Source organism: Trachypithecus francoisi, unplaced genomic scaffold, assembly GCF_009764315.1.
Source record: "Trachypithecus francoisi isolate TF-2019V2 unplaced genomic scaffold, Tfra_2.0 Lachesis_group20, whole genome shotgun sequence".
In the NCBI taxonomy this organism is placed as follows: Eukaryota; Metazoa; Chordata; class Mammalia; order Primates; family Cercopithecidae; genus Trachypithecus; species Trachypithecus francoisi.
Window position 1 is genome coordinate 18,438,343 of NW_022681466.1, and position 12,400 is coordinate 18,450,742.

The 12,400-nt window shown below is 49.2% G+C and overlaps 1 protein-coding gene across 4 annotated transcripts in view; it reads left to right on the plus strand.

Annotated features, from left to right (window-relative positions):
* Window positions 1-12,400, plus strand: part of ACLY (ATP citrate lyase) — a 54,023-nt gene that overhangs the window by 37,420 nt on the left and 4,203 nt on the right. For all 4 annotated transcript variants that reach the window (XM_033183015.1, XM_033183013.1, XM_033183014.1 and 1 more), the window contains 7 exons: window positions 404-485; window positions 1,422-1,532; window positions 7,126-7,253; window positions 8,165-8,258; window positions 9,913-10,067; window positions 11,622-11,772; window positions 11,972-12,115. In XM_033183015.1, the coding sequence (XP_033038906.1) occupies window positions 404-485; window positions 1,422-1,532; window positions 7,126-7,253; window positions 8,165-8,258; window positions 9,913-10,067; window positions 11,622-11,772; window positions 11,972-12,115 (865 nt within the window). The remainder of the gene's footprint in view (window positions 1-403; window positions 486-1,421; window positions 1,533-7,125; window positions 7,254-8,164; window positions 8,259-9,912; window positions 10,068-11,621; window positions 11,773-11,971; window positions 12,116-12,400) is intronic.

Here is a 12,400-nt window from a genome sequence, read left to right on the forward strand (position 1 = left end):
CAGGTGATCTACCCTCCTGGGCCTCCCAAAGTGCTGGAATTACAGGCATGAGCCACTGCCCCTGGCCGGAATTTGTGGATATATTTTAAAACAACTGCACCAGGGTGTGCTTTCTCCGTCATCTCTTCCTACTGAGTGAACCTCTCTGGGCTTATTTTGTGCCCAGTCTTTTCCTTTGCAAGTTAGATAGCTCCAACTCCTTCCCTCCTCTTTCTTCCCTTCTGCTCCATTTGCTACCTTCTCCCTCCTACCCCATTCTTACTGGGGCATCTCTGGACCCTTACCAGCCATCCACACCCCCCCAAAATCCAGTGTTCCCGGTACAAGTGTGCTTCCTAACCCTGTACACACTTTCCCATGCCTTCTCCTGATCCTGTATCCTGATACTCCCTGCTCTCAACAGGTATCCAGGCTCCACATTCATGGATCATGTGTTACGCTATCAGGACACTCCAGGAGTCAAAATGATTGTTGTTCTTGGAGAGGTGAGTTACTTCAAAAAATATATATATATATGATTTTAAAACTGTAATGCATGATCTCAGTTTTCAAAAAATTTAAACATTTTGGTTACATGTAACTTAAAGGGACAGTCCCTGGTAATCCCACCCTCTAGATATTGGGGCCTCGAGGTTGTCACTATTAGTACTGCCATTTATGTTTCAGAGAAAGGAGTTCTTACCTCCCAGTGTCCCAGACTTTAGCGCCAGTAAGAGAGAAGCTCCGCTCTGGCTGGCCGTGGTCTCTACCTGGTGGGCAGTGAAAAGCTGGAGTAAAAAGTGCATTTTTTTGCCCAGGTATGGTGGCTCACACCTGTAATCCTTCCAGCACTTTGGGAGGGTGAGACAGGTGGGTCACGTGATGAGGAATTCTAGACCATCCTGGCCTACGTGGTGAAAACCCATCTTTACTAAAAATATAAAAATTAACCAGGCACTTGTAATCCCAGCCACTCGGGAGGCTGAGGTGGGAGAATCACTTGAACCCAGGAGGTAGAAGTTGCAGTGAACAGAGATCACGCCACTGCCCTCCAGCCTGGGAGACAGAGCAAGACTCTGGGGGGAAAAAAAAAAAAAAAAAAAAAACGCTTTTTAAAAAATTTGATGACTTTTGGATAGAACAGTTAAAAAAATTTTTCTAAATACTGAAAAATGTGGGAGTCCCATAACTCCATCCCTTGTTTGCACCTCTGAAGGCAGGTCTAATCCTAAATCATGTTATATCTCTAGATCAGGAAGGGGGAGTCCCAGAGATTCCTCTAGGAGACCTGCTATTTGTTCCTTTAGAAATCCTCCTTGTATCCGGGCTGAAACTAAACTCCTTTTATTTGGCCAAAGCCTGTGTCCCTCCATTTTCTATCCAGTTTTTACGTCAGGATGGGCTCCACTAACAGCTTTTTCTCATTCCCCATTCCTTGGCAGATTGGGGGCACTGAGGAATATAAGATTTGCCGGGGCATCAAGGAGGGCCGCCTCACCAAGCCCGTCGTCTGCTGGTGCATTGGGACCTGTGCCACCATGTTCTCCTCTGAGGTATGGCTGAGGCGGGTCACTCTCGGGCTGGGAGTGGGGATTGCAAGGGGGCATTTGAGGTGAACCATGTAGTCATCTTATTAAGCAGCTAGTTCCTTCAAGAAACGTTTGTTACTTGCTTGGTTACTGCAAAAGTCCAGCCAGGGCCCTGCTCTCATCCAGTTGGAGGAGACCAGTTTATAAGCAGATTAAAGCCAGAATCAGGCTCTGAGTCTCTGCTTGGCGTAGGTAGCAACCAGCTGTCTGGAGAAGTTGAGATGGCCTCCCTGAGAAGGCGATGTTTGAACTGTAGTTTAGGGGATGAGAAGGGCTTTGCTGATGGAAAGGAGGCTGAGGAGGGAGAAGGACACAGCCTGAGCTCAGCTGGGTGGGGCTTGGTGAGATGTTTTGTGTGGGGAGAGGTGGTAGAAGGAAAGGTTTGTTCTTCATGTGTTAAAATGATAAAATGTATGTGAAAGTGCCTGGCGGCACCTGATACTGTTGAGTATAAACACTCCTTAGGGCCAGGCGCGGTGGCTCAAGCCTGTAATCCCAGCACTTTGGGAGGCCGAGACGGGCGGATCACGAGGTCAGGAGATCGAGACCATCCTGGCTAACACGGTGAAACCCCGCCTCTACTAAAAATACAAAACTAGCCGGGCGAGGTGGCGGCGCCTGTAGTCCCAGCTACTCGGGAGGCTGAGGCAGGAGAATGGCGTAAACCTGGGAGATGGAGCTTGCAGTGAGCTGAGATCCGGCCACTGCACTCCAGTCCAGGCAACAGAGCGAGACTCCGCCTCAAAAAAAAAAAAAATAAATAAACACTCCTTAGGCTTCTGCTGTCTGCTAAGCTTCTGAGCGATCTGTCTTCTGCTGGGGGATCATCCACCAGACTTCAGCCCCTGTGCTTTGGCTTAGAGAACCCTCTACCACGTTGAAGGTGGCCCACGTGATGATGATGATGAAATTGAAGGAAAAGCCGGGCATGGTGGCTCATGCCTGTAATCCCAGCACTTTGGGAAGCCGAGGTGGGAGGATCACCTGAGGTTGGGAGTTCGAGACCAGCCTGACCAACATGGAGAAACCACATCTCTACTAAAAATACAGAACAAGTCAGGCATGGTGGCACATGCCTGTAATCCCAGCTACTCAGGAGGCTGAGGCAAGATCATCACTTGAACCCGGGAGTTGGAAGTTGCAGTGAGCTGAGATCGCGCCATTGTACTCCATCCTGGGCTACAAGAGCAAAACTCCATCTCAAAAAGGAAACAACCACTCATCACCCAATAAGTTTATCAATAGTTAGCAAGCACCCTGTGAGTGTAGGGCCTTCTCTTATTGCTGTGTATATAAGAAGGTAAAGCCTTCAAGGCTTCCTGCAATCATGAGAATCCTTAACCCTAAAGTTTTCCTACCGGTAAGCTATTGTCACTCTTCCTAGAATGCATGTTTTTCCCCTTCAGATTCCTGCCCACCTCAGAGTGCAGTATTTGTCCACTTGTCAAGTGCGTGTCTCCTTTGAGTGAGTAATTCCACTTTTGCAGATTTACTCCATGGGTATACATGCAGAGTGTTTCAAAGTATGTGTACAATCATACTCTGCAGTATCATAACGGCAAAAACTGGAAACAACTTTTTTTTTTTTTTTTTTTGAGACAGAGTCTCACTCTGTCACCCAGGCTGGAGTGCAATGGTGTGATCTCGGCTCACTGCAACCTCTGCCTCCTGGGTTCAAGTGATTCTCCTGCCTCAGCCTCCTGAGTAGCTGGGATTACAGGCGCATGCCACCATACCCAGCTAATTTTTGTATTTTCAGTAGAGATGGGGTTTTACCATGTTGGTCAGGTTGGTCTCGAACTCCTGACCTTGTGATCCGCCTGCCGTGTCCTCCCAAAGTGCTGGGATTACAGGCGTGAGCCACCGTGCCTGGCCTGGAAACAACTTACATGCTTACCAGGAGGGTACTGTCAGCATGGCATATCCACAAACTAATGGAAAACGGGGCAGGCATGCAAAGAAGGAGGTGGAACTTGATATGTTGATACAGAAAAAGTTTAAGATACATTACCTGTAAGAAGGGGCAGAGTTCAGTAAATGCTTATAATATCCATTTTGTACAAACTGTGTGTGGGGGGGTGGGGGTTTTATTTTTATTTTTTTTTCCCAAGTAAGTAAAAGGGAAGGAGAGGTCCAGAATCATCCTGCCCATCCCTCCAGGGTGAGCTCTGCTTGCACAGGCTTTAAAATCAGACCTTGGGCCGGGCGCGGTGGCTCAAGCCTGTAATCCCAGCACTTTGGGAGGCCGAGACGGGCGGATCACGAGGTCAGGAGATCGAGACTATCCTGGCTAACACGGTGAAACCCCATCTCTACTAAAAATACAAAAACTAGCCGGGCGAAGTGGCGGGCGCCTGTAGTCCCAGCTACTCGGGAGGCTGAGGCAGGAGAATGGCGTAAACCCGGGAGGCGGAGCTTGCAGTGAGCTGAGATCCGGCCACTGCACTCCAGTCCGGGCGACAGAGCGAGACTCCGCCTCAAAAAATAAATAAATAAATAAATAAATAAATAAATAAATAAAAAAAATCAGACCTTGGCAGATCTGTGTAGCCAGACGTGGTGGCTGGTGCATTTAATGCCAGCTACTCAGGAGGCTGAGGCAGGAGAATGGCTTGAACCCGGGAGGCGGAGGATGCAGTGAGCCAAGATCAGATCTTTAAAATCAGATATTGGTAGACCTGGGCAAGTCATTTAGCCTCTTGGTAACTGTTTCCTGAGCTGTAAAATGAGGATGCTGCAAGGTTGTTGTATGACTTAAATGAGAAAGTAATTGTAAAGGTCTGGCGTGCATAGGTCTTAGAAACTGTTCCTTTCCATGCCTTGTCAGTCCACTTATTCCATGAAGCTGTCCCTGATTCTCCTTTATTTATTTATTTATTTATTTTTTGAGACAGAGTCTCACTCTGTCACCCAGGCTAGAGTGCAGTGGTACAATCTCGGCTCACCGCAACCTCTGCCTCCCTGGTTCAAGTGATTCCCTTGCTTCAGCCTCCCAAGTAGCTGAGATTACAGGTGCATGCCACCATGCCCGGCTAACTTTTGTATTTTTGGTAGAGACAGGGTTTCACCATGTTGGCCAGGCTGGTCTTGAACTCCTGACTTCAGGTGATCCACCTGCCTCGGCCTCCCGAAGTGCTGGGATTACAGCCGTGAGTTACCTCACCCAGCCGATTCTCTTTCTTCTTGAGTGCTCTCTCCCAACTCCATACTCACCCAACAACCAAAAATCAATCAGCCTCCCCATTGTTTCTCTGGCTTGCTTCGCATTACCAGCCCCTCCACCTTTCCAACCCACCTCCGCATCCCCACCATGGTCAGGACACTTCTAAGAGGGTGAGCACCTCACATTTCAGTATCTGGCCGGCACTCATCGCCCCATGGGTGGGATGGGTCCTTGAATTATTTTAGTTTTTTTTTTGGTTTTGTTTTTTTTTTTTTTTTTTTGAGACGGAGTCTTGCTCTGTCACCCAGGTTGTAGTGCAGTGGTGCAATCTGGCTCACTGCAAGCTCCGCCTCCCGGGTTCATGCCATTCTGCTGTCTCAGCCTCCGGAGTAGTTGGGACTACAGGCGCCCACCACCACACTCAGTTAATTTTTTTGTATTCTTTTAGTAGAGATGGGGTTTCACCGTGTTAGCCAGGATGGTCTCGATCTCCTGACCTCGTGATCCACCCGTCTCGGCCTCCCATAGTGCTGGGATTACAGGCATGAGCCACCACGCCTGGCCCTTTAGTTTTGTTTTTTAAATAATTCATCTCCCTTTTAGAAATTTTGGTTTTAGTTTTGAGAAATCCAGAGTTAAAGAAACTTAACTTCCTTAAACCCAGGGTTTCTGAATATAGAATCTCTTCTCCTTCCCACCCATCTGTGGATACAGATTAAATCCTACAAAGAACGCATTGGGAACCCACGCTTTAAGGTGTCTTTCAACCTTTGCTTACAGAGCAGCAGTTCCTAACCTTTTCACCTTTTTGTTCTGTTTGCATGGTGAAGAGCACAGGCTGAGGCCAGGTTGCCTAGGTTCAAGTGCTACCACATACTACCTGTGTGACCTGGGATAAATCACTTTACCCATCTGTGCTCCCATTTCCTTTTTTATAGGAAACGATCATAGCTACTGAGATTGAATGAGTAAAACTCTTAGAAAAGTGCCTGAACATAGTGTTATGTAAACAGGTTAGATAGTACTATGATTACCCTCTGCACCCCATCCTAAGACAAGGCTTTGCATCAGATGTCTTGTGTGTTAATTTCCTCCATCGCTTGGTTAAAGGCACAGTCAACGCTGGGCGCGCTGGCTCACACCTGTAATCCCAGCAGCTTGGGAGGCTGAGGTGGGTGGATTGCTTGAGTCCAGGAGTTGGAGACCAGCCTGGACAACATGGCGAAACCCCGTCTCTACTAAAAATACAAAAAACTTGTAGCCAGGCCTACGCCTGTGATGGCATACGCCTGTAGTTCCAGCTACATGGGAGTAGGTGGAGAATCACCTGAGCCCGGGAGGTTGAAGCTGCAGTGAGCCAAGATAGCGTCACTGCATTCCAGCCTGGGTAACTAGAGTGAGACCCTGTCTCGAAAAAAAAAAAAGAGAAAAGAAAAAACAAAGACGCAGTCACCACTTACTTAGTGCTTCTTTTTTTTTTTTTTTTTTGAGATGGAGTCTTGCTCTTGTCACCCTGGCTGGAGTGCAGTGGCATAATCTTGGCTCACTGCAACCTCAGCCTCCCAGGCACATCTCTGTAGTCCCAGCTATTGAGAAGGTTGAGGTGGGAGGATTACCTGAGCCCAAGGAGGCCAAGGTGCCAGTGAACCGTGACTGCATCACTTTACTTCTGCCTGTATGACAGAGTGAGACCCTGTCACTTAAAAAAAAGGGTGGGAGGGGCAGGCGTGGTGGCTCACACCTGTAATCCCAGCACTTTGGGAGGCCGAGGCTGGTGGATCACCTGAGGTTAGGAGTTCGAGACCAGCCTGGCCAACACGCTGAAACCCCATCTCTACTAAAACTACAAAAATTAGCTGGGCGTGGTGGCAGGCGCCTGTAATCCTAGCTACATGGGTGGCTGAGGCAGGAGAATCGCTGGAACCCAGGAGGCAAAGGTTGCAGTGAGCTGAAATCACGCCATTGCACTCCAGCCTGGGTGACAAGGGCAAGACTTCATCTTAAAACAAAACAAAAAGAAGGTAAGGGTAAAAAAAAAAAAAAAAGGAAAATGATTCTGGGGTTGGGCTGCCAGTCTTTGTATCCTGACTTCCATGCATATTAGCTGTGTGACCCTGAGAAAGCTTCTGAACTTCTCTGTACTTCAGTTTCCTCGTCTGTAAAATGGAAATCATCTGTTGTACCTATTCAGTGACCTTGCTTGAGGCTTAAATGAAGTGATTCATGTAAAGTGTTTAGCACAGTGCCAGCCTCACCATTGCTGGCATTAAATGAAGTGATTCATGTAAAGTGTTTAGCACAGTGCCAGCCTATGAGCAGTGCTGGCATTTCCCTGGGAATTCTTTGTTCACTCTTGGGGGCTTAGCAGTAAAGCTACTTTCCTTTGCTTTCCAGGTCCAGTTTGGCCATGCTGGAGCTTGTGCCAACCAGGCTTCTGAAACTGCAGTAGCCAAGAACCAGGCTTTGAAGGAAGCAGGAGTGTTTGTGCCCCGAAGCTTTGATGAGCTTGGAGAGATCATCCAGTAAGTGGACCTTGGGGAGGATGCCGGCCTCCCCCTCCTTTCCAAATCCCTCCTGAGACAACAGCCTCTCCCACACAGGGACATCCCATATTCCTGGTCCCTCTTGGTGTCTAGCGCAGCTGTATGGATGGTTCAAAATTCTGTTTCTCTTTGGCTTTCCTTTTGTTTTATTTAGTTTGTGGAAGCAGTAGGTCTAGGCTGGTGTTAAAACGTGTTGAGTTTCTGGCCGGGCGCGGTGGCTCAAGCCTGTAAGCCCAGCACTTTGGGAGGCCGAGACGGGCGGATCACAAGGTCAGGAGATCGAGACCATCCTGGCTAACACGCTGAAACCCCGTCTCTACTAAAAAATACAAAAAACTAGCTGGGCGAGGTGGCAGGCGCCTGTAGTCCCAGCTACTTGGGAGGCTGAGGCAGGAGAATGGCGTAAACCTGGGAGGCGGAGCTTGCAGTGAGCTGAGATCCGGCCACTGCACTCCAGCCTGGGCGACAGAGCGAGACTCCGTCTCAAAAAAAAAAAAAACGTGTTGAGTTTCTGAGCCTACCTATTTGGTTGGGAGGCGGCAGCCACAGATGAGCGCTCCGCATGAAAATGTTTAGAGAGTGTTACCTATGATCAGTAGAGAGTTATTAGATACCCTCTGATCTCTACCCATTTCTACCTCTTAAACCTGTCTGGACTCCCAGCTCTGTCCTTCCTTGCCATCCAGAGACTGGGACGTGAGGTAGTAGGGAGCAGAGGGGCAGGTGCGGTCTTGGCTAGAACTTGTTTTCATTTGGTTCTCAGAATTCAGCAGGTGAGAGTAAACTAAGAAACCTACAGTGTTTGGGTTAGACAGAGCATTCTTGGGATGTCTTACAGAAGCCCAAAATAAAAAAATCCACGTGGATGTGTTTTTTCTCCTGCCTCCCAGGTCTGTGTACGAAGATCTTGTGGCCAACGGAGTCATTGTACCTGCCCAGGAGGTGCCGCCCCCAACCGTGCCCATGGACTACTCCTGGGCCAGGGTAGGTGCCTTGAATGTCCCTAACAGGGTGAACAAGAGAGATCTGTGGGTCTATGGTGGTGGGTTTCACATTGATTTGCCTCGAACGCTTGAAAACCAGGCCTTCTGTATTAGTCGGGGATCTCTTAAAGGGACAGAACTAATAGGATATATATATATAAAGTAGAGTTTATGACTCTTGGAAACCAGGCCTTCTGTATTAGTTGGGGATCTCATAGAGGGACAGAACTAATAGGATATATATATAAAGGAGAGTTTATTAGGTATTAACTTACATGATCACAAGGTACCACAATAGGCTGTCTGTAAGCTGAGGAGCAAGGAGAGCCAGTCCGAGTCCCCAAACTGAAGAACTTGGAGTCCAATGTTCGAGGGCAGGAAGCATCCAGCACAGGAGAACGATGTAGGCTGGGAGGCTAAGCCCATCTCTCTTCTTCATGTTTTTCTGGCTGCTTTATATTCTCTGGAAGCTGATTAGATTGTGCTTACCACATTAAGGGTGGATCTGCCTTCCCCAGCCCACTGACTCAAATGTTAATGTCTTTTGGCAACACCTACACAGACACACCCAGGATCAATACTTTGTATCCCTCAATCCAGTCAAGTTGACACTTTTGGAGGCCAAGGTGAGAGGATTGCTTGAGACCAGAGTTGAAGGCTGAAGTTAGCCATGACTGTGCCACTGCACTCCATCCTGGGTTACAGAGTAAGACCCTGTCTCTAATTTTAAAAAAAAAAAGTGCTGGGTGCAGTGGCTCATGCCTGTAATCCCACCACTTTGGGAGGCTGGGGTGGGCGGATCACCTGAGGTCAAGAATTCGAGACCAGCCTGGCCAACATGGTGAAACCCCATCTCTACTGAAAAAAATACAAAAATTAGCCAGGCGCAGTGGCAGACTTCTGTAATCCCAGCTACTCGGGAGGCTGAGGCAGGAGAATTGCTTGAACCTGGGAGGCAGAGGTTGCAGTGAGCTGAGATAGCACCATTACACTCCAGCCCGGGCGACACAGCAAGACTCCGTCTCAAAAAAAAAAAAAAAATGAAGCAATGGACTGGGTCTCACACCTATAATCCCAGGACTTGGGGAGGCCGAGGTGGGAGAATTGCTTGAGCCCAAGAGTTTAAGACCAGCCTGGACAACATAGCAAGACCCTGTCTCTAAAAAAAAAAAAATTTAAATTAGCCAGGTGTGGCAGTGCATGCCTTGTTGCCCCAGCTACTGGGAGGCAGAGGCGGGAGGATCGTTTGAGCCTAGCTAGGAGTTTGAGGCTGAAGTGAGCTATGATCGCACCAGTGTACTCCAGCCTGGGCAACAGAGAGACCCTGGTCCCCCCCCAGAAATGAAGCAATGGATATAAACTGCTTAGGTTATTTTCTAGCCCAGCAAATGCTCAGAGAAGGATAGAGAGTGCTGACAGTGCTGATGCCAAGTGGTACCATGGGTCCTCCTGTTTTCTATGCCCAAAATGATTTAATGAAAGGGCTTTTGCACTTCTTTCTTGGGAAAACTTCGTCTGAGAGTTGTTGCTTTGCTGCCAGAGTTTAAGACATTCCTGGGGCACTTTGGTTCTGAGAGTACACACAGCGGGGCAGTCCTGGAAGAATCTGCGGTGGTCACCAGGGCCCTGCTTCCCTCTGCCCCATCTCTGCCCAGGAGCTTGGTTTGATCCGCAAACCTGCCTCATTCATGACCAGCATCTGTGATGAGCGAGGACAGGAGCTCATCTACGCGGGCATGCCCATCACTGAGGTCTTCAAGGAAGAGATGGGCATTGGCGGGGTCCTTGGCCTCCTCTGGTTCCAGAAAAGGTGAGCATGGAGGGCAGAAGATGACAGGGCCCTGCAGCTCGGAGTTAATGATTTTCCCCCGACAAAGGAGTGGGAGTGGACAGGCCTGGGGAGTGTGTCCAAGGTCAATCTTTGGGGCCACGGGTCAATTGAAAGGGCAGAGGAAGGACACTTAAGCTATGAGCCACTGCACCCGGCCAAATGCAGAACTCTTGACAGCAAGATAGAGGTTAGGCAGGAGAGAACTGGAAAATGTGGTGGCCTAAGGAGTGTGGGCCTCATGACACTGCTGAACAGATAGAGAGTACCTTATGGGCCAGGCGTGGTGGCTCACGCCTGTCATCCCAATACTTTGGGAGGCCGAGGTGGGTGGATCACCTGAGGTCAGGAGTTCAAGACCAGCCTGGCCAACATGGTGAAACCCTGTCTCTACTAAAAATACAAAAAATTAGCCGGGCATGGTGGTGGGCACCTGTAGTCCTAGCTACTCGGGAGGCTGAGGCAGGAGAATGGCGTGAACCCGGGAGGTGGAGCTTGCAGTGAGCTGAGACCGCGCCACTGCACTCCAGTCTGGGAGACACAGCGAGACTCCGTCTCAAAAAAAAAAAAAAAAATTAGCTGGGCATGGTGGTGCATGCCTGTAATCCCAGCTACTCAAGGAGACTGAGGCAGGAGAATCACTTGAACCTAGGAGGTGGAGGTTGCAGTGAACCAAGATCGCACCATTGCACTCCAGCCTGGGCAACAAGAGCAAAAATACTCCATCTCAAAAAAAAAGAAAAGAGGCCGGGCGCGGTGGCTCAAGCCTGTAATCCCAGCACTTTGGGAGGCCGAGACGGGTGGATCATGAGGTCAGGAGATCGAGACTATCCTGGCTAACATGGTGAAACCCCGTCTCTACTAAAAAATACAAAAAACTAGCTGGGCGAGGTGGCGGGCGCCTGTAGTCCCAGCTACACGGGAGGCTGAGGCAGGAGAATGGCGTAAACCTGGGAGGCGGAGCTTGCAGTGAGCTGAGATCCCGCCACTGCACTCCAGCCTGGGGGACAGAGTGAGACTCCGTCTCAAAAAAAAAAAAAAAAAAAAAAACAACTCTGGTTTCAAACTATTTTACAAACAGTATTTGGGGCCGGGCACAGTGGCTCATGCCTGTATGTAATCCCAGCACTTTGGGAGGCCAAGGTGGGCAGATCACTTGAGGCCAGGAGTTCAAGACCAGCCTGGCCAACATAGCAAAATCTCATCTCTACTAAAAATACTAAAATTAGACTGGCATGGTGGTGCGTACCTGTAGTCCCAGCTTCTTGGGAGGTTGAGGCAGGCAAATTGCTTGAACCTAGGAGGTGGAGGTTGCAGTGAGCCAAGATTGTACTACTGCACTCCAGCCTGGGCGACAGAATGAGACTCTGTCTAAAGAAAAGAATCAGGAGGTTTTGCCTGAGAGTTGTGTGGTAGTATTAGACTTGGATTGGCAGTTACCCATCTTGGATTTGAATGACTTGTTTAGAGAGATGGGAGAAAGTACGAGCGTGGTCTTGTGGACCATCTCCTGGCTTTCATTCCCCCGGCTTCCAGGTTGCCTAAGTACTCTTGCCAGTTCATTGAGATGTGTCTGATGGTAACAGCTGATCATGGGCCAGCTGTCTCTGGAGCCCACAACACCATCATTTGTGCGCGAGCTGGGAAAGACCTGGTCTCCAGCCTCACCTCGGGGCTGCTCACCATCGTAAGTACTGTCATCCTGGGAGGTGAACAGTGGGGACACTGGGCCTTGGCCTCATGCTGCTTTGCCACAGCAGGGCCCTAGAAGGAGCCCCTGAGTGTAAAACCCAGTGTTCAGGCCCATTCAGAACACACTGGGTTGGTTTGCCCAGCTGAAGGAAACTCTTAAAGCTCAAGGCAACATGCACTTGTTTCTCCTGCAGGGGGATCGGTTTGGGGGTGCCTTGGATGCAGCAGCCAAGATGTTCAGTAAAGCCTTTGACAGTGGCATTATCCCCATGGAGTTTGTGAACAAGATGAAGAAGGAAGGGAAACTGATCATGGGCATTGGTCACCGAGTGAAGTCGGTGAGTTGTTACTCTCCTAAAAAAGTAGGATAGAGGCCGGGTGCAGTAGCTCATGCCTGTAATCCCAGCACTTTGGGAGGCCAAGGAGAGTGGATCACCTGAGGTTGGGAGTTGGAGACCAGCCTGACCAACATGGAGAAACCCCTTCTCTACCAAAAATACAAAAAAATTAGCCGGGCATGGTGGTGCATGCCTGTAATCCCAGCTACTTAGGAGGCTGAGGTAGGAGAATCGCTTGAACCTGGGAAGTGGAGGTTGTGGTGAGCCGAGATCATGCCATTGCAC